Below are 25,320 nucleotides of genomic sequence, written 5' to 3' on the forward strand. Positions count from 1 at the left end.
CATGGGGAACTCCAATAAACAAAGGGGCAGCGTTGCCATGTAATAAGCAAATATCCATGAACATGCAAAACAGAAAGCCCCCAAGCTGGATTTGAACCTGTGGCCTTCTTAGCGTGGGTGCAAGAGCGCTTACCACTGCGCCACCATGCTGCCCATGAAAATGACTGGTGGTTATTCATTGATTGCTGAAAAAATTCTATAGCATGAAATATAGCTCAATGTGCAGCAGATCCTAAAGATAATATTAAGAGAAACTAAAGGAGGAACCGGCTGGAGAAAGGCGGAGGAACCAAAAAAAACAACAACCTATGAGCAGATCGGGAGGTTTGGGGCCTGTAAACCCAGAATACTATAATCTGGGCTGAAAATCAGCAAATCACAGACTTGATTTCTCCCTCTACTGTTCAAATGTGTGGATCAGCATTAAATCACTCTGAAACACTTGTAGTATAAGTTCAGTAAAATATTTAACCACAAGAGAGATGAGATAAAAGTCTGACAGTCAGGAATATTCAACTTTAATCTGTCACATACAGATATATACCTTTTTTGCACCAGAAATGACTTAAACAAACTCGTGATATAAATCATCACTGCACCCTTACAGTATAATGTAACTAACAGCATATTGTATTTAGTATTAAAGCTACTGTATTGTAATATCTAGCACTACAAAATGGCATTACAGGCTAACTGCCTACAAATAACTCGTCTGATATTTTGAAATCAGCTCCAAAGGATGCCTGCAAATATCTGCAACAACATGAAATATGCAAATCATAAGAACATATACACGAACCCCAGGATATTATACATAAGTTAAACAAAATACTGTACCATTTTATATAATAATAAAAAAAACACTCAAAGTGATGACATGCAAAAAGGGATAAACAAAACAAATACTGATGGCATGACATAAGGATGAAATTAAAAATCTTTACGAATCAACAGTAACAAACAAGAGGCCACACCAAAGAATAGACGACCTGCCTCATTGATCTTCTAAACGAGTCTATCGGCTTCTTGTGAGAGGATCATTAGAGTATAAATGATCAGCGAGGCTTACCTGACCCCTCCTCCGTCACCATTCCCAACCCCTCTGCTTTATTCTGCCTCTCAAAAGCGTTGAGGTCCAGAACGCTGAAACAAACAAACCGCCACACGGGATGTTGAGATGTTACTTCCTGTGAGCCGGTGTCTGCATGCTGCTAGCAGAGCACGCCAACTATCTACCAGCAGCTCGCCCTGCATGCTGGGTAAAACAATTATGACCTGCTTTGATAGTGAAGAAAGACAAAGTATCCGATCAATTACAAGTTGGGTTGAGAGTCGCTTTCAGATCCTTGTAATGATCCCGATGGAATCGGAGGTTTAGAAATGATCTGAAATAGGTTTTGATGTCCAACCCGAGTTTGAAGAAATTACAAACACCTTTTTTTAAAATTAATATTATTCATTATTATTTGCAATAACCCTTGAAGAATATATGTCACAATGAATACAGTAAAAACTCAGTCTGTGTTCAGATGTGATTTATGTGGGATTCCAGCCTCACATTGTGATAAACCTGACCGAAAGTAATCTGGAATGGGCGTGTTCAGGTTCTGCACACTGGGCTGGACTCGGGTCTGCTCAAGAGTTAGTCCTGAGGTAGAGGAGTTACCTGCACGATTGCATCAGACCCGCCAGACTCTGGAAGAAGCCCACATCTTTTTTGTCTTTTAGATAATCCAGCATTTTCTGTCAAAGACAAGGAACAGCGCAACGGGATAATTTGAATTACAAAGTTCTACACTTATATCCTAAATCAATTTAAATCAAATGCACAAGGGAAAACTATCATGCAAGGTTTTAGTCCTTATTAAACCACAGCTTCGATGGGACTCAACAAACACAAAAAACTGAAATAGTGGATAAGACTGTGAAATAAAACAGCAATTTAACTCACAACAAATCTATTCATACATAGTCCCAATTCATTTACAAGTTGTCTTTAATATCCATAATTCATTTAATATCAGATGGAAAGTCTGACAGGAGCAACATCATTCTGATTATAAACAGTGTAATAACCACTCTCAAAAAACATGTTTAATCTTAACATTGTATAGAATGATAATAAACTAAATCTATAAAGTAAATAGTTGTTATAGATGTTAGCTCTAGGCAAACATTATGGTAGGAGAATTATACTGGCGTACTCTAACACGGCTGGATCCGAACGAGCCTGGCTGTGTGGAAGACACTGGCCGTGCACGGAAATACCTGCTGTACTGTAGAGTTCCCTCCATTCAGAACAGCGATGCCCAACTTTAGCGTCGAAGCCACCATGAGGCCCATATCACCTGGGAAACAAGAACCGGACATGAGTCTACCCGCAAGGGCAATCCGAAGTCCCCGATTCGTCCAACTACGAATGAACGCAACTTTAAGTAAACAGCAAAGAACAGGAAGACAATAGTGAAGTAAAATTAGGCTTCCCAACATTGTTATGCTGATGATAGAGTGTTTTATGGACCTCTCCGACCTGTTATCGGAAAAGTACTCTAGAACTTATTAATACTAGAACATATCAATACTGCATTGGAAAGCGAGTCATCAATATTCTGTAATACTAAAGTATTAAAATACCAGAGTATTCAAACGATGCAGGTGCAGCTGCATTCATCAATATCTGCACTGGTTATTCATCCAGTGAAAACAGCTTTGTTTAGATGGATGTTGACTGTATAATATTACTCTTCATTTATTTGGGATGGGGGGGGGGGGAGGGTAGTGTGACTGTGATTAACATTTCTGAAAACTAATCAGAAGGGACCTGCTTTGGAATCTGTGCTCCTCTGCAGCGACGGCATCGATGACATCACCCCCCCCATACTCACATCTTTACTCGCTGTTCCCTTCATTTCAGACGGCACCAGAATGGTTTTCCTATTTAATGCAGGCACAGCCGAGGCTACCACCGTGAAACTGAAGCTGTAGCATTGCTCCTGCACAACTCTCACATCTACATTCATGAAACCTGATGCCTGTGAGAAAGTGCTCGACGAGCATGATGCATGTCCTACCTTTGCTGGCGCTGATGGTTTGGAGCACCATCTCTGCAGCCCCGCGGTCGTGCAGCCGAGCCTGCTGATACAGCAGCTTCTGCTTCTCCATCTCTTTTTCCTATTCAGTGAAACGGGACACGCGTCTGACCGACAGCAGCATCGCTCAGCAGTGACACTGACAGATCACCTACTTCAAAACTCTTCACTTCCTCTCCGTCCTCTTCGTCGTGACAACTCTGAGAGAACGAAGAGCAGGAGTGAAACGTCCGATATATTCATCACTATCGCCATCGTGTTATAACCCAACTAACTCATGTCCAGTGAGTAAAAGTTGACCAATACTGGTATCTAGTAGCTCGTACCTTAGCCATGATGTCAGCATAAGCCATGTAGAGGACATCCTCATCCAGATTACTGTAACGGGAGACACACTGATCACATTCTGTTATTTCAGACACACAAAGCAAAACAACAGAAAATGCTCCAGTGAACAGGTTTAACGTATAATAACCGTTACTCAGGTACCCGGGTTTCCTCTTATCCTTTAATCTAGACTCTAGAGCAGACATGGGCAAACCCAGGCCCGGGGGCCATATGCGGCCCGTTGGTCTTTTTAATCCGGCCCGCCGAACTTGTCCAAATTATATCATTAAATATAATTGTATTATAATTAAACCTCATTCATTTGACCTTTTCCCTGTAACGCTACCTGTAAAAGGACAAATCCTTGAATGCAATAGCTTTCATGTGTCATTTATATTAGCTCACACAAACACTCCATCCATCTGTTCTTGGTCCGGCCCCTCTGTCAAATTTTAGAACCTATTGTGGCCCGCGAGTCAAAAGGTTTGCCCACCCCTGCTCTAGAGTGATGACAGAATGTGAGACTGTTCAACTCGCAACCAGTACAAACACGGTAATTCCTCAGAAGGCTGCCTGAGGATGATTCCAGAAGCAGATCAGACCAAAAAAAACCAAGAATAAAACATTTTACACAAGAAGAAACAACATGGTGCACAAATCAAATCTAGTTTCTCATTCATGGCAAAGGCCAAAGGGTGAGTTTTCTATAATTAATTTAAATTGCACTGATGCCAAAATGATTTATAATTAAGAGTGTTGCTGTTTGGAACGTTGATTTTTACTATTTTCTTTAATTCTCAGAGTTTTATAAGCATGTAGTCATTTTAAACTTTTACTTTTTCAAAACGTGCTGGATGGAGGCAAACATGAGGCTATGTAGCAGCACCATGTGAAATAGCAAAAAGCAGGGATAAACAACTGATTGGTGACTAAAGATGAACATCTTTTACTCAAATTGTTGACCTGGAGTTCGACTTGTTAAGTTTCTGAAGCTCAATATTTGCGGTGCATGCAGAGAGAAGCCAGAAACAATGAATTGTAGTTCAAGGATTGAAAAGGAATAATCAAAATTAAGATGCAAATATGTTCTAAAATTGAATAAGAAAACATTGGGAGGCAAATAAACATAAAACCCAAATTACAGAACAATCCAGGAAACAAAAGCAGAAAAGTTTCCATGGACAGTTAGAATAAAAACAAAAACAAAAGAATACACAAAGAACTCCGACCACACAAGAACAACACCAGGAACGCAAGGAAAACAACGCGAAACAACAGGAAGAACAATGATCAAAATCCGGGAGTGATTTTGCTGTCGGTCAGACACGTGTCCCGTTTCACTGAATAGGCAAAACACAAAACCAAACATGTGCGATGGGAATCCTGCCTGGACTCACCACTTCTCTGTGAGGGCCGTTCTGCTGAACAGCTGAATGAGCTGATGCAGAGGATCAATATGTTTCATCCCCTCCTCTTCCTCAGGGGGCTCCTGTTTACTTGGCTTCTGAAATCAGAATAAATGCATGATAACGGGGGGCTCACTTCTGCTACGCTGCGATGCACACGGAAACAAACAGCCTCGAGGCAGCTTCTCAGACCAAAAGAAACTCCGTCAGAGTTCTGTGATTAGACTTTAGGATTACCTTCCCCATGTTCCCCATGTTCCCTTTGACAGTTCCTTTATGCATCATGCGTTCCGTTTGTTTTCACGGATTGGAAAGAATTCTCATTTGAATCCGTTCCAGGTCAAACCGCACGACCTTCACACTAAAGTGAACTTACAGCGAGGTCCTCGATGAGTTTATCCTCAAAGTAGTGTTCCTCTGCCTCAATCCAGGACTTCTCATAGCCCTGAAGGAACAAATTGACAGCACGATGCCTAGTCGGGAGGAGATGAAATAAAAACGTATTATTATACTCTCAAGTACACGCATATGCATACTCTGTATATACTGTGGGTTTTAACTTGCCTGGGTAAGTTATACAGCGGTGCCATCCTGAAGCAAGCAACCACCGCTCTTTTCCTCTGCTTCGACAGCAGTTTGTGCCACACAGCCTTCTTGCTGCGCTGAGGATGCTCAACCTGCACACCGACAACGAAGACTTCACTCAGTGTCGCTCCCCTCTTCACACCAACCTCTATTCTGAATCTGGCTTCTCATGGATTACACAAGCAGACGGGATTTCTGAGGAAACCTTCTTAAGAGAAGTCAACCTCATCCGAAAGCCTATAAGCAACTTTCGATTCGCTTTCATTAGACAATTCGAGAAAAAATATCACAAGTGTGAAGGTAGGAATAAAATAGGACACACACACACACACACACACCTGATCTAGATGGTAGAGGACATGAGCAATGTCCAGAACTCTCTCCACAGTCTGCTCTGTGTCAAAGATGTCTTCAGAGTGGCTTGGGAGGTCTCTGTACAAAGTCATCTGCCAACGAATAGCTGGGTCCTCCAGCTGTGCAAGACACGCGCGCACACACACACACACACACACAGTGCAAGCATTATAAACTGTGTGTTAAAACTTTTTTTTAACTACATCATATAGGTTTCTCTACAGCGTAAACATTAAGCATGATGCTATCTTCAGTTTATGCCCAGAGCCCTTCGGGTACTCGGTTAATAAAACGCTGCGTGTTCCTACCTTTCCCTGTAAATGGAGGTTGTTCCTGATGGTTTCTCGCACTTCGTTCTCTGTATCTTTCTGTTGTGGACAGCGCATTGTGAGCAGTAGGTAAATCATAAAACAGCATTTTAATTACATTTCCTCACAGAACCTCAGACAGATCATCTGCAAAAACCGAGCCCTATAAGTCCATCTAGTGGAGACTGAAAACCGCAGTAAGACCTCAGAGCAGGCCCTTCCCAACTAAGGAGGCTGCTTTGTGTTGACTGGGTGAGAACGAGGTGAGCGAGGCCCGCCTGCAGCATGCACATTGGACAGGTGTGCAGATACCTGGGTGAAGCGGGCCTTTGCCAGTGCAATGAGCTCTTGCTCTCCTGGTGCACAGATGTTGAGTCCGACAGGCAACAGGCGCTTCAGCGTTGCGACGATGAGACTTGTCTGCATCGAGTACCGATCTCCCTTTCGCTTCATCTTTTTTCTCTCCTGGTCTGAAACTATTCCCTGAGGCAAAGCCAAATAACAGGAGATAAGAAAAGAGCGCACACGTGCATTTCACGGTTTGTCCTTTCGATGTAAACCTCAGATCCAATGGTCCATACCTTTGACATCTTGCACTTGGTGTCTGTGATGAGGAAGGACATATTATTGATTTCATTCTGGACCACAAAGTTCTGTTCTTCTCTCTTGAAATTCTGCAGAAGACAATACGACGGTCATTCTGCCAGAATTACTTAGATGTCTGTTATATGTGACAACAGCTGGTTAACGACGGGGTTACGTTCTGAAGACCGCGTCGCTCAATGATGTCGTCGTTAAACCAAACCCATAACCGGCGACTTCGCCGACATTTTGTGTGGTCAAAATGTTTTATATTAGCATTCGCATAGGCCATTTATACTGTACATGTGATACATATTGATCCTGGTGTAGGTGTGTGACTGTAATTTATAGACGGTACATATTGTGCTGGGCATGCCAGGTGATTTCTGTTTATCTATTTTACTTAGTGGTGAGCACTGTTGCCTCACAGCAAGAAGGCTCCGGGTTCGAATCCTAGCTGCGTGGCGTTTGCATGTTAGATCATGTCTACGTCTCGCTGTGACATCAGATAAGACAGCAGAATGTCAACAGCTCTCTGATTGTCTTACGTGAGACTTGGCCCAGAAGATGAATACCTCAGCCACCATTCGGAACAGCTCCTCTGCCTCTGGGTTGGACTCCTTCAGCCATCTGGCCCTGTGGCAAGGCAGTTTATTTAAATTCAGTCAACAATAAAAACTGGATTTTTAACTGAATAATATAGAATAGAATCACAGACTTCTCGCAGCAGCTTGAACGCGGAAGTCTCCACAATAACAGAAATCTCAGAATTGAAAATGCACCTTTTATCATGTTTTTGTACCGTATGAACTCTAACTGTACCATTTGAGGAAGGTGAATAAGTAAATTAGAACAGGCATGCAGTATACTGTTGGGAACACAGGCCATTTGCACAATACGCATAATGTACCCCCAGATATGCAGTACAGTATATACCATTTAGGATGGTCATTGTGTAATTAGAAGCAAGTGTTGGAAGTATCCAGACAGCGGGCTGTACCTGTTGTAGTCAACAAATCGTATGAGGAGTGGGTAGAAGGCATACAGGTCTCTGACCAGTATGGTAAACTGGTCCATCATGAGGAGCTCCATCTCAGACATCTCGCCCCTCCCCTCTGCCTTGCTGTGTTCCTCGTCCATCATCACCACTGCTGCTTTCTGCAGGACAGTCATACACTGGTTTCTGTTCAAGTCAGCATCAAATCATTAAAAGGGCTGATCGCCGCTTAAATATCAATCAGAGAAGATAGGACGGCAAGAGAGGAGAGAGGAAGGGGAGGAAGAGGAGGAAGGAGAGGAAGACCCAGAGCTGTAGCTTCTGATGAGATCAGCAACACAGATGAAGAAATCCTTGTTGTTTTGTTTAGTATGAATGGAAATGTTATATATAAATAAATAAAAATAGGAAAATGTGTGTAAAAATGGCTTAAATAAAGTGTCCAGACTTACTTTTTTGAGTTTGTCCATCAGAGGCAGGAAGTGAGACTTGAGCAGCTGGGTTTCTGCCTTGCTGATTATTGGCTGAGAGAAGACTTTAAGGCGGGGACAGAGACGGGGCTCAATTAAGCAATTATGGATGGAAAATCAGTTTGCAATTATCTTTCATTTCGATTTGGTCAGATTGTGTTCAGATTGTGACTGTGTAGAGTATAAAATGTCACGATGCTAGCTAAAATATATCATTGTTATCCATTTAACAATTTAATCTTACAGGAACTGCCATATTAATCAATTAAATAAGTTTAATAACTGCATATTGCTTATATATTATCACTATCTGGAAGTATGCTTACTCAGAAAACCCCATTTCCAAAGAAGCTGGGCAACTGTGTCAATTGTAAATAGAAACAGATTCTGATGCTTTCAAAATCACAATTGAAAACCCAAAACAATAGTACAAATAATACAAAAACAACATGGCATGTTTTAGTCACGTTGTGAGTGTTTATATGAACATAAATAAGCCTATTTTGAATTTCACTCCAGCAACGTAGACATAAAATGACCCGCCTGCAGTTCACACTCAACATCCATTAAAATGTTTGGAGCATTTGTGAAATAAAAATGAAACAAAGGAAACCATAAATTCTCTAATTATAAATGAGAATTACGTTTATTCTCAATGAAATATGCGGTTTCAATTTGCAAATCATTGCATAGCCCTCTTATTTATATTTGACACAGTGTTAGGGTTATTGTTGTATTTTCATTGTTTCATTGTAGAGTTTTTTAAGATGGAGGTGACCACGAGTGTTTCTCTAGGTAGAGATCCCTTTGTCTCTAGGGGGTAGGGATCTATGTAAATACCTGGGACCACCTACTTTCACCGTGTGAATAAAAAGGCCGCGAGGTCTCGGGGGAGAGGTCTTTTGGTCGCAGCCGCTGGGCGAGCAAGGTCCCTCCTTACCGGTAAAGTATCGAAGTTTGTCTGCCTGATTCATTTTGTGTGCGTTTAATTATTTCTTACAGTGTGTCAGGGGAAAAACCCCGACATAAGTTGGTCCTTCGAAGTGCCGGCGCTCAATATAACCGACGTCTTCGAGCCGCGGTGAGGAAGCTGAACGTGCACGCACTCCGACGGAGCGGATCTAAAGTCCGGTGGAGCAACTTCTTCACTGGCCAGCCTTCCTCTTTCGGTTCGCCGACGGGTGGTTTGACGAGGCCGAACAGCGATCCTACGCACATTTTAAAGAAGGTAAGACAAACTTGTGTTAAAGTACTGCAGCTGCTTTAACCCGCGCTGGTCGCGCAAATTAGGTTACGCGCGTGCGGGTTCACGTGTATGGGTTTCGCGCACGCCGGTCGTGTGCATGAATGGTTACGCGCGTGCGGGTTCACGTGTATGAGATTTCGCCGTGCTGGACGCGTGCATGAATGGTTGCGCGCGTGCGGGTTCACGCGTATGGGTTTCGCGCACGCCGGTCGTGTGCATGAAAAGTTACGCGCAAGAAGGAATCATTATTACAATGTTTACCTTAAAAATAAGTGAGAACTAGTCTGGCCAGAGGGGGAGGGAGAGAGAGAGAGCGAGAGAGCAAGCGAGCGAGCGAGTAGCCACGTGGGGAGTGTGTCTGTGTTTTGAATGCGTATTGCGTGAATGAAGTCTGAGCATTATTGGTCATCTGGCTGACGGTCCGTTAACGGCTGAAGATCATTTTGGGTTGATATTGTTTTGGCTTATGAGGAATGTAGGTGGTTATCGATTGCATCGAAAACAATATTAGTTCTGAGCAAAGGCTCTGGTGAAAGGCTACCTTTGAAGCCTCATCTGGTCAGCTTGTTGTTCAGGAACTGAATATTGGTCCGTGAGAACTTTGTATTTTGATAAACCACACTCTGTATTTAGCATAATGGGGATTTGTAACGGGAAAAAGAAAAAAGAGCCTGTTGTTAGTGAGCAACAGATCCCAACAGGGGACAAAAAATATATGAAATATCGCTACCCAGATTCTTCTGAGAATGTAAACCCTTGGGAAGCAAATTATGGATTCACTGGTCATTTGAAAGTAGAACCATTGAGGGAGATGCATATCCACATGAGAGTCAGAACAGAAAATGTACCAGTGAAGGAGGAAGTTGAAGGTTTACACCAGTTGTGGATTAAAGAGGAGATGAAAAGAACACACAACATGTTAAAATTAAATGAGCAGAGTGGCAAAGCGGGAGTGGATTGTTGGTTGGTAAGAATTGATGCAGGAATGGAGAATGCAACAAAAGGAAAAGGTGAAGTATTTTGGCACAATTTGGATGGAGAGGTGGAAGAAGAACGTCAAAGAATAAGGAACAAGAAGGCAACCAGTAAGTATGGGAGAAAGAACAAGGTAAGTGAAGCCAAGTGTTGGAACTGTAACCGAAGAGGACATTTTGCAAGATCATGCCATAAAAAGAAAAAAGAGGAAAAAAATGTTTAACAGTTTTCAAAATGATGGAGAATGTTTCAGAGCAGACAAAGACACGCCGCATGGTGAATTGAAGATGGACGCTGCGCAGAAACCTCATGCAGACAACAACTCCAAAATGGCGACCAGGATAAATGGAGACCTCACACATCAAAGTGCTTGCACGTGTTGCAGAATGTCTCAGTGAGTTCTGCAGGCCTCGACTGGACATTCGTGCAAGGGGGGATATCTTTCCCAGTTGAAAATAGACATCTAGGAAGGTAGATTGTTTGTAAATAGATCATTTCTAGCAAAGAAGAAGGAAAAAGTGATGTTTTAGTAATTAAAGTACGAGAGGATGTTTAATGATGGAGGAGATTTAAGAAGGATTGAGAAGGTCGCTTGGATGAAGTGGAGAAGAACGTCAGAAGGAAGAAGCAGGAACCGGTGAGTATACGGAAAGTATTGAGGATGTGTAGAAGAACAGCTAAGTTGAGGAAAATAAACCAGAATGTGGTGTGTGTTGGAAATGTAACATGTAAGAAATATGATGTGTAAAGATTGTTTTGAGTGTTTCAGAAGAGACAAAGAGCATGGAGAAACGGCATGCTGAGACCACATGGCAGCTCCAAGATGGAGACCAGGACAACAACAAAATGGAGACTTGAAGCAGAAAAAGTATTTGTGAATTCCAAATTAGCATGACAGAACCATGTCTGGCAGCCATGTCTGTGCTGTGAGAGCGTAGCTACCTCTACGGCACAGCCATTGATATGCAAATTTTTCTGGAGACACCTTTTGTTTGAGAAAGACCGGCTGGTTGCAGACCCATGTCCATGGTTTGTGGAATGCATAGCCACAAAAGGTCTTCTGAAACAAAGGCTGAATCCATGAAGACATGTAGCAGGAGTTTAGAGTTTGTAGATAGATTAAAAACTAAAATAATCTCAGGATCTAAATAAAATCTAAAAGAATTGATGCTGATTCAACGGCGGACAGGTAATTGCACAAACACACGCACACATCTAAAGAGACTTTTGACTGTATGGTACAAGACAGATAAGGAGGTTAAAGACTGACTTCAGACTGAAGGAAGATGAGACGACTAGAGACAGACATGAATCGATTCAGACGTGAATTGGGGACTTGACATTTGTGAATATAACATGTAAATTTAATGCTTTTTCTACCCTAACAGGAGGGATCCCGGACTGGACTGGGAACAGATAATCTCTCGGTCAACATATGGGTTCTCAATAGGTCGTAACGTGAAATGAAGGAAAAGGTTCAAAGATTTTATCGTGTGTCAATAAAGAAATGTGTTTTGTTCTGAGTTGCAAATGCCGATAACAGCTCCAGGAACACCAGGAGAGACTGCTAAGCTGTGATGCAGAAACGACAGCCAACGGAAGCGCTGTACGGTCGAAGGAACATCTCAGACAAGTAACAGCAGAGGAGATGCCTGACGGACTGGAGGTGTTGAACCTTCCAGCCAACACATGGCGCCCTCAATGGGAGCATCTCAGACGAGCATAGGGTGAGAGGCACATGGAAACTCCTTTGAACTTCTTTCATTCCAAACTGAGTGATGTATATAAAATGTTGTGAATATGATGTTTGTTTAAAGTAAGTGTAGAAGCTATTTTGAGACATTGTATTAAACAAGTTAGACTAATGCTAATAGAGTAGACTAGATTTACTAATGGAAGCAAGTTTGAACCATGGAATACTTTCATAGTTCAAACAGGAGGGATTGCACAGCAGTAATTAAATCAATAATTACTCTGGAAGAATAAAAATAATACTAAAAAAAAAAAATGTTTGCTGTATATATGTGTAGAATCACTAAATCCTGTTCCAGTAGCCATAATGAGTAGTAATGATTTTGTGAATCAGGTGGTAAGATGTGAAACAACATGCAGATCAGATGTCACTGTATATCAGAGCGCTAGGCTAGTGTAGAGAAGGCTAAAATGAGGTTTGGCCAATGCACGGAAGAAACCAAAAGCCATGGATGCAGTACATCGATTTGGTGAAGAGAAGAAGTGAAGAGGAAGCGTTGAGTGAATAGATGAAGCACACTCTTTCTGAACGATGTCCAGAGAGCAAATGATCTGCCGAAGTTTTTCTTTGTCCCGACAGGAGGGCGAATCTACAGAGCGTGTTTGGTGTTGGCGTCTTCATGGAAACCATCAGGAAGCAGCAGACGGTCCGGACCGAGGAACGGAGGACCACTCAGGGTCATGCTGACGACACCAACGAGACGTGAACATCCAGAGTTCCTCCTGAATCCATCCGTTGCACTGCAGGAGGAAACGGCTCTTGCCAAACTGATCCAGAGATGCAGACAAGAAGTCTGATCAGAGAGAGGTGGTGAGAGATTGAATCACACTCATTTTAAGATCCGTGAGGAAGAGACCCTCACAGTGTAACGCAGGACAAGAACACTGACAGTGAAGCTGAATCACTCTTCAAGAAGATTTGCTGATGGACAAGGAACGACAACAACCAGACTGACCTAACACCAAGAACAGTTTGCATTTTCCAAAGTGTAATCTGTTTGAATGTTTGTCTACAGATGTGTGACTAGAAGAACGTCATAAAGTAATCTATGCAGATTAGGAGAGTTTCATAGGAGTAGTTAACCAACACCTGGTATCGTTATACTGTATTAATTGCAACTGTCAGTAATTTATGATTAAGTGGAGAAGCGTACGATGCAATTAGAATCCTAAAATAGATCAAATAACACTAATGAGCAGGATGTAGATTTAAATTCATAAACTAAATTTAACTAAACCATTGCTATTTGTTGATATTCCAATAGGCATGAAATTAATAGAAAGATAGGTTAACAATTATACTAAAATAGAAGTAATAAGTCTACAACAACGTAAAAGTGTATAAGCATATGACTTTTGATAACATTAGAGTAAGTAAAAGTAGCTAAATTATAGTGACAAGTTGAGTTAATAAGACAGTAAAAGATCGTCATGATTATCCATCCATAATATAGACATTGTAATAATTTAATTTAGAGTTCAGAATGTTCCAGATGTGTTAAAACTTTGGAGCAATAAAGATAAAATAATCATGTCACTGTTTTCAAATTTCAGTATAGAAAAGATAATGCTGGTAAAATATTAAAGTAATTCAAACTAGGAGAAACATCCGTAATGCTCTAACGTAGGATTTGTGAATAAAGGGTTGAGTCAGTAACATTTGGTTTGCGGAAACGAATGTTGATCGTTTTTGTACGGACTTGAATTTATGTTTTTTCATGTTTGTTTTCCTTGTTGACGATGAATGAGATGTTTGACATTGTATTAGGAAGATTGTTTAAATGCCTGAATTGGGGGTCTGTAAGATGATCGCAGCTGCTGGCTGGATCTGGAAGGAATTTTCCCGTCTGAAAGAAGTTTGGATTTGAAGAAGAATTATGCAAAATACGGGTTTTTCGCCTTCCTCCCTGATTCAGGTCAGATCATGAATGTAATAACTCGGGTATTGATTTTGATTGTATTGATTTTGTTATATGATTGTTTTCTGGTAGTTTAGTTCAAGCATGTTTAGTTAACACTGAATGTTTTGTAGAAACCAGAAGAATGTTACAGTTTTACAATGAAAATACAGGAGGGACTGTTAGAGTCAATTTGCTTATTTTCATTTGTTTAATGTAACTGTTAGGTGCAGAACAGTCCCATCTGGTGGGCAGTGATGTTGTGCGCCCTGAAGGTATTGTGATGTCACTGGGTCAAGAGGTGGAGCTACGAAGGTGATAAATAAACGGTTTTCCGGAAAGCGGGACGGAGTTGGTTTTGAGCAGCGCGCCAGACCAGTTGGTCTTGGCTGCGTGAGAGAAAAAGAATCCTTGACTATGCCTGATTCATTTCGATGCGTTTGTAAATTAATATCACAATGTTAGAGACTTTATCCCTAACACACAGCATCCCAAGTTTTTTGGAAATTGATTTGCCTGCGAGTGACGAGGCAGAAGCGATGCGACTGTGTACAGTCACGGTTACCTGCGAGCCGCTTCATCCAGGCCCCTTCGTCGATGCCCAGGTTGTTGTAGATCATCTTGAGGATGTTTCCCAGCAGAGTGTTCATGTGTTCAGACGACACAGCGGTGCAGCAGCTGTCACATTTACCTGGGTTGTTGTCAGGCCCGTGTTCCCACCAGTGAGACATGTAGCTGCACAACATGGGCAACACCACCTACAGAAAAAAGAATGATCTTGGAAGATGCCCAGACATCCCAAAAAACAGATTGTGGTTCCTACCCAGAGTAAGAGAAACCCTAACAGATAAGATAATACCCACCTCCATGACATGGGGCATCTGCGTGTATCTCATCCCAGATTCTGCCAATTCCACGATCTCCTCCAGAGACTTCTCTAAATTTGGGATCAGAGGACAAACCTCCCAGACTTGTCCTGGGAGACCTAGAGCTGAGAGACAGGGAGAGGGGCTGATGAGTATTAGCTCTCTCTCAATCAAAACACAATCAATTAGTCCCGTCGCCTCCCCCTCTCCTATGTTACCCTGTCACTGGAATACACGGTGCTACACTGCATATAGAGGACACATAATTCTCAGGAATCAAACAGGGGATGGGGACATCTTGCTGAGGAGTACCCGCTCTGTCTTTAGCTCCTTTGCTGTTGTAGATGGAGAAGCTGTTGAACTTGTTGATGTGATGTTCCAGGAAGGCGACGGGGAAGGCGGCTGAGAAGGCAGCTAAACACTTGCCCAATGCCGGACGCTGTCTGCAGAAGGGAGGTGACAATAAATGATCCTTGTCATCAATCATTTCAATGTCATAAATAACTCCATGAAAGACTGTCCAAAGTGATAATAGTTCTTAGGCAGTCACCAGGATGGATTCACATTATCACAGAAATATACAGTCGGATACTAGTGAGAACTACAAAGGTTTGGTTTTTTGATAATTTTCAGCTAATGATCAGTCCCCAGTTGTGAAATTCCTCGGGCAACCTCTGGCATGTGGGTCTTCTTGTCTTGTTGTACCCGATGGCCGTGCGATACTGTAGCATAGAATTCAGTGAGAATAGCCAGAGCAAAGTCTTTGTTACTCAACTAGCTCCGCGTTCACACATTGGGAAAGAAACAGGCATGCACGTCTGCATGCAGATGTGAAAGTGTTCACAGATGTGATCGCTGTCGGGGTTCCGCTACCTCTCTACATAGATGCTTTTGTTGGTTCCCAGGAGGTAGAGGCTGTTGAGGATCCTGTAGCAGGAAACCTGGATGTCGTCCACTGAAGGAAGAGAGGAAATAAAAGAACGTCAGCAGCGCCAGTTCATTGCATACAAAATAAAAGCAAAATTCCTGTTGAAAATCTGATCCTTGACCTCGGAGAGAAGGCATGATAAAACAAGCCGATTGTGCGTTTGCTACCTCATACACAACTGAACAACACACGAGGGTAACTCACAAATGAGGTCTTCTCCAAACATGTTTTGTCCAATGTGTTCAAAGAGGGACGAGAGGACAGGCAGAAGGGCAGCGGTCGTGTAGTTGATGATCTGCGTGATGCCGCAAGGCTGCTCCCGGCTGTGGGTGAACTGGCCGAGCTTCAGGTTCTCCTGGGTCGTCTCCAGATCTTCTGCTGCGCTGTCGAAGCACGACCGCAGCGCTGCCTTCACTGACTCCAAGCCAGTTTTCATTACTGTCCTGATGGAAGGGGAACGTTTGGGTTGATGTTATCTTTGCACGAGACGGAGCAAATGTAGCTGATTGGATCAGGCAAGAACATCGCAGTTTAAAATAATATATTATATTCACAAAAAGATCAAAGGTATGTCAGAAACCCAACTTCGTGATTCAAGTCTAATACAGTGTACTTCTTTAGTATGAGAAAGAATCAAAAATCCAGATTTAGGGTCTTCCCCTCACTTTTTTGTGTGTGTTTATTTTTTGCATGTGATATGCAAAGTGACAATCAAAAACTCAATCACTTATTCGATCCTCTTTTACTGTGTCTCTGTGAGTTAGTGAATCATTACGAGCACTCGGGTGTCTTCAGTGTGGTTGGTGGGATCTTCGTTCAAACGGGGGAAATTAGCGTGTCAGCTTTACAGATAAGGAAACTGAAGATCAAAGCAGCACCGTCTCATATGCAAACCAATAGCTAACCTCATTGAGACACGTAAATGACATCCTGTAATGATAGATCGCTTTTTATCACAGTTAGGAAAACAACAACATCTGAGATGGAGATTTTTGATCAACCTTCCAAACATTTTTTTTTTATCTAATCATTATTATTTCTTCTACTTCCAATACGTACCACATAAATGGATGCAAGTAGCAAATGCACTTTGATCCATTTGTTTTAATTTCAGAACATTGGTCTAAAAATGCGGATACTTCAGGCCCATAGCAAATTCGAGACAGCAGAAAATAAAGTGTGCCACTAACCAACAAGTCTAAAGGAAATGGTGCAACGTTGTTCATATTTAAGGCGTGTTGTATTCAGATGATGACCACTTTGCTCCAAACTATTTTTCTGTATGAACCTGGATTGTGTGTGTGTGCCTGATATACTAAATATTTCCATGCTGCCTCTTGGCCAGGTTGTTATTTCAAATGAGAATTAGGTCTCAATTAACCTACCTGGTTAAAAAAAAAAAAAGTTGACTAAAAATAGTTGACAAGCTTCTACACTTTGTGCATGAATGGAAAAAGCAACTGGACTTCGATTAATATTTCTGATACTAATGAATCTGCAGTTTCTTACCTGGCATCCAGGCTTTGTCCCAGAATCTGGAGACAGTTGACTATGGACGTCGCATTGTTTCCTGGAAAGAAAACGGGCTAATGTAACAAAAGATCCGTCAAGGACATCTTTTGATATCTGTCAGAAATGTGACAGGTCAAACATTGCAGCATCCAGCAGAACTCTCAAAATCAATATGAGCCGTCTATTCTGGGGAAAACAAAAACGTAAAATCAATCAGCCGAGAGAGTTTCAGGAAAAAAAACAGCAGAGTATCATAAAGGAAAAAGATGATCCTTCCATTCACAAGGCTATTAATTACACGCCGTTTACACTGTAAACAGTACTGCAATGCAGCTAACATGACAGCTTCATACAAAGAAGAAGATTGATTTTCCCGCTGCAGAGGTGGAACATCTTTTTCCTTTGACAAGAACGACTTGGTAAAATGTTCTCATGTGGAGATGCTACCAGTTCCAATAACATTGCAGAACACACACTGCAGCTGAGCAAACAATGAGCACACCCACACTCACAATATCATGCATGCATGCATGCATTCACACATGCACAAACACACACACACACAGACACACACATTATTCAAGGGTGTCTTTGCTTTTTCATCTATCTCTACCATCTTTAGACTTTACATGTCTCTCAGATAAAACCAATTTCTGTTCACACACTGAGCTACACAGCACAAACAACCAAGAGGGGCAGCAGGCTGGCGCAGTGGGTATCACAGATTCCCTAAATTCCAGAGCTGCATTAAACAGAAAAACTCTAAAACAACATGTCTCATGTATCCACTCTTACCAAATAAGGATATCCTATTTCTGACAAGAACTCCCAGTTTGCAGAAAAGACTGACGGTTCAATGAAAAGAGAGAACAGATGGTAGAAGGGGAAGAAGGAAAGAAGATACATTTAATTTGTGACATAAACAAGCAGGTGAAATTGGGGCAGATCAATGGAAAGTCCAGCAGGCTGTAAACACTGGTAATCACTTAGAGACTGAGCAGCTGCAATACACAACACTTAACCATATGAAGCGCCGCTGACCACACCCACCTCGTCACCATCTCCTTCTCCTTGTTGGACGCGTGGCCACCACTGCTGATTGGGTTAATGGCTGTAGACAGGAAGTACAGCCTGTGGTTTTTAAAGTATTGATCAACCAATGGCAAGACAACCTGATGGGAAATGAGACAGAAACAATATTTTAAAAATAAATTTCTGTCAGTCTTACAATAAAACAACACAATAAAAAGAAAGTTGGTGGCATGATGTTTGTTCCGGATCAAACGGACAGGACCGTCATTTCATGACTGTGCTACATGACGTGTAGCATCATGATTGGTCTATCTAAGTTATGTGGGCGTGTTTTACGGGCCGGTCAATTGATTACAAAATAGACATTCTCCAAAGACTCCAGTATTGTTCACAAGCAACAATGGGGAGAGTATAAATAGTCCAAGAGTTTAAGAACATCTTTGACCTACACTGATGAGACAGTCTGGTGCCGCTAGTCCAAATCAATCAGTGGTGAAGCTGAGGTCTGGAATGGGTCATTTACCAATAAAGCTTCCAAACAGCTGCTTGGAGGAAGTGAGATTGTCAACAAACAAAATGCAGGATCAAACATCTTATGAATGCTTGATGAGTTCCCTCTTGTAGTCGGTCAATGTCTGACCAACACAGCTGCCAAGTCTGTACTTCAGCCATCAGTGAATTACCATTGGTCTCAAAATAGGCATGGTCATTATAACCTTTTTAAAAGTGCAGTGCAAATATGCTTCGTAAAACATGAAATTAAAATCCAAATATTCTAAAACGCCAAACTGACTGAAGGGTTGTAACAATTAAGACTTCCAACCTTTCCAAAAAACTTAATTTGCTGCTCGTGAGGAATCTTCTCTCCCTTCTGTTTGGTTCTCACATCTAAAGGACAGGGAGAGCACAATGACAAGGTGAGAATACATTTACAAGGTGGCATCCACATTCATTTGAACAGGTGGTGAAGATAGAAGTCAGGGGGGTTTCTTAGGTTTTAGACTCCATTGAGAAGAGAAAATAGCCCCACTAACCACCTGCAACAACCAGTGCCAGTGTCAATTTCACGTTGGACAAGTAACTAGGTATACGTGATTCAAAAATGTACTACAAGCTTCACTTTTTCACACCTACCAGCGCCGTTAAATACACTTACATGTCACTTATTGAACTAGGAGATGCTGCTTGCTGCAGCACGTAAAGCAGCTCTAACTGACTGGTAGAACTGAACACTTGTGTGTGACTAGTCAACACACTGTTGCTGGGTTTTCCCTGCAAGGACCTCGCCAAGGAGTCTCGTTGCTCCAGGAACTCGTGCAGTTATGTGCAAACCGCATATTCTAACCTTGTTGCTTAGTTTTAGGAGTGTTGCACTTTCCTCTCTGCATCAGTCCTATGATAACAAGTTTCCCAACGTAGAGCAGTTGGCATGCACGATAATCCCTCAAAACTGCCTTTGTTCATTTGTGTAGTAGTATTGTGTAGCGAATCATATCTCACCAAACTCCATCATGTGTTGCTGTGCCTGGTCTACATATGTGATGAGTTGCTGGAGGAGGGTGTAGGCAAATCGTTTCTCTATGGCAGGAGTGTCCAGCTCCTGTGACTTCACGCCCCTGGAAATAACGCATTTGGAAATGACACATATCCATGTTCAGAAGAAATTTCATATCAGCTACTAAAGAGGCTGATCTGGATTAAGATGAGCATCATAAAGCCTGGAAGGGGAGGTGCCCTCCCTGTGACCTCCCCGCAGTCACAGATAGGATTCGAACCCTACCTCCTACTGTACACACAATTTAGGTGAATTACTCCAAATTGTTTATAGTGTATGGGTGTGTGAATCAGGGTTATTATAGTTAACAAAAACTAACGAAAAAACGAAAACTAGAATTGAAAAAACATTTTCGTTAACTAGAACTAAATAAAAACGATAATTAAAAGAGAACACGAAAACTAACTAAAACGGTATTGTCCGTTCACAAAACTAACTAAAACTAATAAAAATTAAAGACACTAATCTCTTCGTTTTCGTTTTTATCGATTTTTAAATTGATTTATTTTGCTCGGAGTTACGTGTGCTGGCGGCTCCGTCCGGCTGTTCCCGTCACTGCTCGTTGAGAATCGGGTTGGTGACGTCACTACCGACGGAAGCCGGCAGGAAGCGCCGAGCGCTCCAGCCCCGTGTGGGATGTGTTTATTACGACGGAGAGAAACAAGAAAGCTAGGTCGCTAGCCCCCCGTAACAGAAGCAGCCCCCAGGCTAGCAGTTAGCACCGCGAAGGAGACAACAATAAGGGACTGCTTTTAACCTGCACCGACTGGAGCCCCCACACACACTGGGGGGGGCGGGGGGGGTGCATGGCTCGCTGCATTAATGAGACATGAGAAGAAGACGAGCTGCTTGGAGATAGAGGCCAAGCCCAGAGTGAGGAGCCCCCTGATGGAGCCCCCCTGATGGAGCCCCCCTGATGGAGCCCCCCTCAGCCAGGAGGCCCTGGAGATGGTCAGGATGAACCGTGGATTGGATCAGAGACGGACGACGAGGACACTGAACACGTTGGTGAGTGGTTCTAGTCCCAAATACATTAGACTTGTTGACCTTTTATGCTGATATAAAATGTAACAATAATCAATGTTGTAAACTTTAATTGATATTAAAACCCCATAAAGTCCCAAAAGGAGAGGAAATAAATTATTTATTTTACTCATTCTGATCCAAAACCTAAAATGCCAATCACAAATGTTGGAGCCTCCATCCGCTAAAACCTGAAATGTATAAATGTCACACTGACATCATCGTTATTGTCATGTCATGATTTCAGATCTAATATTGGGCTTCATTATAAATATACAATATTAAATGGGTTATCCTGGGGAAACTAGTTTAGGGTGCTAACAGTGTAAGAAATTAAACATCATGAAACAAGTAACGTTATTATCCCTGCTGTAAAAACAAGGGTTATTACAGACAGTCCTAATTAATACATAATTATTTAACTGTACTATTCTTTGTGTGTTTTACATTTGTTTGTTCTTTTTGCTCAGAGCTTGACCTGCCAGATGGAGAAACCAACAAGTTCCAGAGGATCCATGTCTGGCTCTCACCCTCCAGCTCACCCTGAACGCTGCCCTGAAGTACCCAAATACTGACTCGCTGATATCAAGAGCAAGAAAGCTTGTCCACGCTGAGAGCAAATCATCAGCGGCAAATTAAGTATTAAGTCCGAGATTGTAGCACGTTAGCAGCTATGCTGCGGACTGTTACGGTTGGTTGTTTAAAATTACTGAATAAATGTTTTATATGTTATCTTTTGTTGAGTTGTATTATTTTATTATTATATTTTAATCCTGCATCTGACAAATAACTGAAAGTATGAAAAACTAAAACTAATAAAAACTAAATTAAACTAATAAAAACAAAACTAAAACTAATAAAAACTAAAAAATCCACTCTAAAAACTAACTAAAACTAACTGAATTAGAGAAAACAAATTCAAAACTAACTAAAACTAAACTATAATTAAAAATCCAAAACTATTATAACCCTGGTGTGAATGGTTGTCCGTCAATGCGCTGGCGACGCGTCCGAGGTGTATCCCGCCTCTCGCCCATATAAAGCTGGGATAGGCTCCAGAAACTGCGGTGATGCAGTGGCTGTAGATGAGACGCTGGATGTAATATAGTTGTATCACGGTTTTTATCAGCTCCCCGGTCGTAGAACTGAGCCAATAGGTGTGCTCAAAGTCAGATGTATATTTGAGTGCCATCTGCATAACACTAACCCTGGGGAGGGGTATTTTATTATTGTAAAATTTGGCCTAAAGAAATCTAAAGAACACGAATGCTACACAGGAGAAGAATTTACGATCTAAAGTCAGTGAATCACCTTCCTACCTGGACACGGTGTAGCCATTGATCTGGAGGAACTTGAAAATGTCTTGTGCTCTTTCTCTGTCTTTGGATTTCTCTTTGGCAGTCAGTGTGTCGTAGGGAACCAGCAGAGGGTGGTTTCCTCCACCTGGGAACAGCAGAACCACAGCAGGATGAGCATAGTATGAATCAAATACATTTAGATAATATTAGTAGTAGTATTAGTGCCACGGAGACCAAATGCAAATATATGAATCATGTAAATTATCTATTTGATAAATTGTAAAATATGTCAATGTAATTTATGAATAAAACCAATATCCTGTAGAATGCACACATTAGGTAACATCAATACTGGGATATATGCATTAATCTTTGTACATCTTATCAGCTCATCATTAACATTAAATGTTTTCCTTAGGTCCAGTCTACCATTGAAAACCAGTTAAAAACTCCATAATACTCCACATCTGGTACACAAATGAACGAGTAATTTGCAGGACTGGTACATGAGTTGTATCTACCTTTGGCTTCAAGGTCAAGTTTCTTTTTCCTGGCCCAGATATTATGGTAATTTTCTGCAAGCAGCTCTGCCATAGACTGGAGGAAGAGCAAGATAGACATACCTGCTCATGTTACACTGCAAGATATCATTCACTCTTCATCCTCAACAGCTAATAGCTTCTATGGTGATGACAAACACATTTTAGCATGTATTCATTGTAAATTATAATGACTAAACAACCACACATGATGTTTTCTGTTGCATGAGTCATTATATTTAATAAGTTCAAGTGCCTTGTGAATGCGCTTCACTGGATATAAACCAGTTTTATACAATCAACTGTAGTAAAGTCATACTGTAATTATGCTTTAAAATGTTATTACAGTAGAATAAAGGTGATAGTAGACCAGGGGTGTCAAACTCATTTTCTCCAAGGACCACATTTGCATTATGTTTGCCCTCCAAAGGCCAAATGTAAACCGTAACACAGTAAAAAATGTAACTAAATGTAATGTCATTTAATGTAAAATAAATGTAACTACTTCTTAACATGTTGTTAAATAACTATTTATTTTTTTATTTAACTCTTTAGCCACCACAGAAATTACAATAAAATATTCAGTTTTGATATCACTTTTTTAAAAGGTTCTAACTTAAAAATTGTTAGAGATAAAGCCATACTGTAAATGAGAAAAATCACAAATATTAACCAAAGTTTGTGATGGGAATAAATTAACACATCTAATAATGTGGAAAAGTTCCATTCAAATGCAATCATCACGCAGGAACAAAGATATTTGATACAAAATCAAAGCAAAACCAAAAAGCCACCACCTTGTCTGGTCATGGACATGCGTAAACCAAAAAAACCAACCGAAGTCGGCAAGATAAAGAACATTCCCCGAGTCAATGCCGCGGAAAAGACGTTACTTTCAGGCTGCATATCGAGCTATATATGGAGCTGTCCAGTGCTGATCCTGAAGGTGAACTTCAGCACTGGACAGCTACATATATAGCCGACTACCTATGGAGCTGTCGCGTGCTGATCCTGAGCACCATATGAAGCAGGGATCAACATTTCAGCACATGCTGGAAAAAATGAAAAAGTTCTAATAACTTTCAATAGTCACCACCAGCAGATTATTCATTTCCTGACTGCAGCGTGTTGCTATTGTTATTGCCATGTTGCTGAATTTTTCCGCTTGATCAGTTCACTACTTAAGTTACAAATTGCATATTCAATTGTATAGTAGTTATAGCAGCATTTTACAAAAACAAATGTCTGCACACAGCTCTCGGGGCCACAAAAAATGACTTGGAAGGCCACATTTGGCCCCCGGGCCTTGAGTTTGACACATGTGTAGTAGACGTATGCATAGGTCAGAACCTCCAACCCCCAGCCACACCTGGGTGCAGCTCAAGAATTACCCTGGGGGAACTTCCCAATGGGCTTAAAAAGTCATAGAAAAGAAAAGAGAAATCACATCGATAATGATTTACGACTGTAGATGGCAGCAGAAATGCATCGAAATGCATTTTGTGCGTTTCTGAATTAAGTCTTGCAGAGTTGCAAATCCATCACGCTACACGCAGCATATTCACACAATGCACAATGAAGCATTGTTAGTGCTTGCCTTCATTTGCACTTTTTTTTATTGATCATTTTGTATATGCAGTAACTTACCTGCATGTCTCGGGACAGTGTAACATTGCTCATATCAATGGGTCTGGGGCTAAACGCAGGGACTCCTTCAAAAGACAGCTGTGGAACAGAGGATGTGTTTTTTTCTTTCAACGTAAATCATCTGTACAAATCATTGTAAATTGTGTGTAATTCCAAGCGTCCACCTGGCTGGCCTGTGAGATCCTCCTGGACTTGCGGAGGTTGGCAGGGTCACCCTCTCTGATCCTTTCGATGCTCCAACCCCACGACAGCATGGTCTTCAGAGACTCTCTGACTGGCCAGCAGCATGCTTCCTTATCCTGCAAGATTGGAATTAAACCAAAGATCAGTCACAGTCTCAAACAAAAACTCACATTTGAACAGCTTTATATTTTTTATTTAAGGCAGTCGGCCAAGGCGAAGACATTTCTTGGACAGGAGAACTTTGAAATGGTAATCCATGTATTTATTATATCTCGGCTGGATTATCGTAACGCACTTTGTCTGACTCCCAGTGGATCCATGTGTTAATCACACGCATACAAACACACACACACACACACACACACACACACACGCAGCCTACCTTCTCAGAGAGGCCTTTGTATGGCTTCAGTAAGGTGTGGCTCTTGGAGATTTCACACATCTGTTCCCCAAATGACCAGCCAGAGGAAAACTGAAAAGCATTCATTAGACTTATTTTAAGAGGAACACATTTTGTTTTACACAATATAACCTCAGAGGCATCATTAAAATAGGCCGACTATAATTTACCTTTTCTATGCACCACTTCTCATGGTTGTGCTCGGCATATCTGGCAACGAAGTAGTCCAGTTTCTCTGGAACGGTCACACTGATGACACCAGGAGAAAACAACACTCTGAATCTAGACTACAATCACACCACAGAATGGCTGATTCTTTTTAATAACAGAAAGTGATTTGACTTTTCT

At 41.5% G+C, this 25,320-nt stretch overlaps 1 protein-coding gene across 1 annotated transcript in view; it reads right to left on the reverse strand.

Annotated features, from left to right (window-relative positions):
- Nucleotides 1-25,320, reverse strand: part of ryr2a (ryanodine receptor 2a (cardiac)) — a 79,973-nt gene that overhangs the window by 16,615 nt on the left and 38,038 nt on the right. The window contains 32 exon segments of the mRNA XM_068754541.1: nucleotides 1,070-1,143; nucleotides 1,667-1,743; nucleotides 2,269-2,348; nucleotides 3,072-3,171; nucleotides 3,245-3,289; nucleotides 3,416-3,467; nucleotides 4,814-4,920; nucleotides 5,169-5,295; nucleotides 5,387-5,499; nucleotides 5,746-5,880; nucleotides 6,070-6,129; nucleotides 6,382-6,552; nucleotides 6,651-6,743; nucleotides 7,200-7,287; nucleotides 7,652-7,809; nucleotides 8,101-8,183; nucleotides 14,555-14,747; nucleotides 14,853-14,980; nucleotides 15,168-15,298; nucleotides 15,729-15,810; nucleotides 15,988-16,226; nucleotides 17,293-17,353; nucleotides 18,091-18,140; nucleotides 18,346-18,467; nucleotides 19,151-19,215; nucleotides 19,828-19,943; nucleotides 22,225-22,348; nucleotides 22,725-22,800; nucleotides 24,390-24,467; nucleotides 24,554-24,688; nucleotides 24,955-25,044; nucleotides 25,143-25,221. Coding sequence (XP_068610642.1) covers nucleotides 1,070-1,143; nucleotides 1,667-1,743; nucleotides 2,269-2,348; nucleotides 3,072-3,171; nucleotides 3,245-3,289; nucleotides 3,416-3,467; nucleotides 4,814-4,920; nucleotides 5,169-5,295; nucleotides 5,387-5,499; nucleotides 5,746-5,880; nucleotides 6,070-6,129; nucleotides 6,382-6,552; nucleotides 6,651-6,743; nucleotides 7,200-7,287; nucleotides 7,652-7,809; nucleotides 8,101-8,183; nucleotides 14,555-14,747; nucleotides 14,853-14,980; nucleotides 15,168-15,298; nucleotides 15,729-15,810; nucleotides 15,988-16,226; nucleotides 17,293-17,353; nucleotides 18,091-18,140; nucleotides 18,346-18,467; nucleotides 19,151-19,215; nucleotides 19,828-19,943; nucleotides 22,225-22,348; nucleotides 22,725-22,800; nucleotides 24,390-24,467; nucleotides 24,554-24,688; nucleotides 24,955-25,044; nucleotides 25,143-25,221 — 3,332 coding nt within the window.

Source organism: Brachionichthys hirsutus, chromosome 21, assembly GCF_040956055.1.
Source record: "Brachionichthys hirsutus isolate HB-005 chromosome 21, CSIRO-AGI_Bhir_v1, whole genome shotgun sequence".
Lineage (NCBI taxonomy): Eukaryota > Metazoa > Chordata > Actinopteri > Lophiiformes > Brachionichthyidae > Brachionichthys > Brachionichthys hirsutus.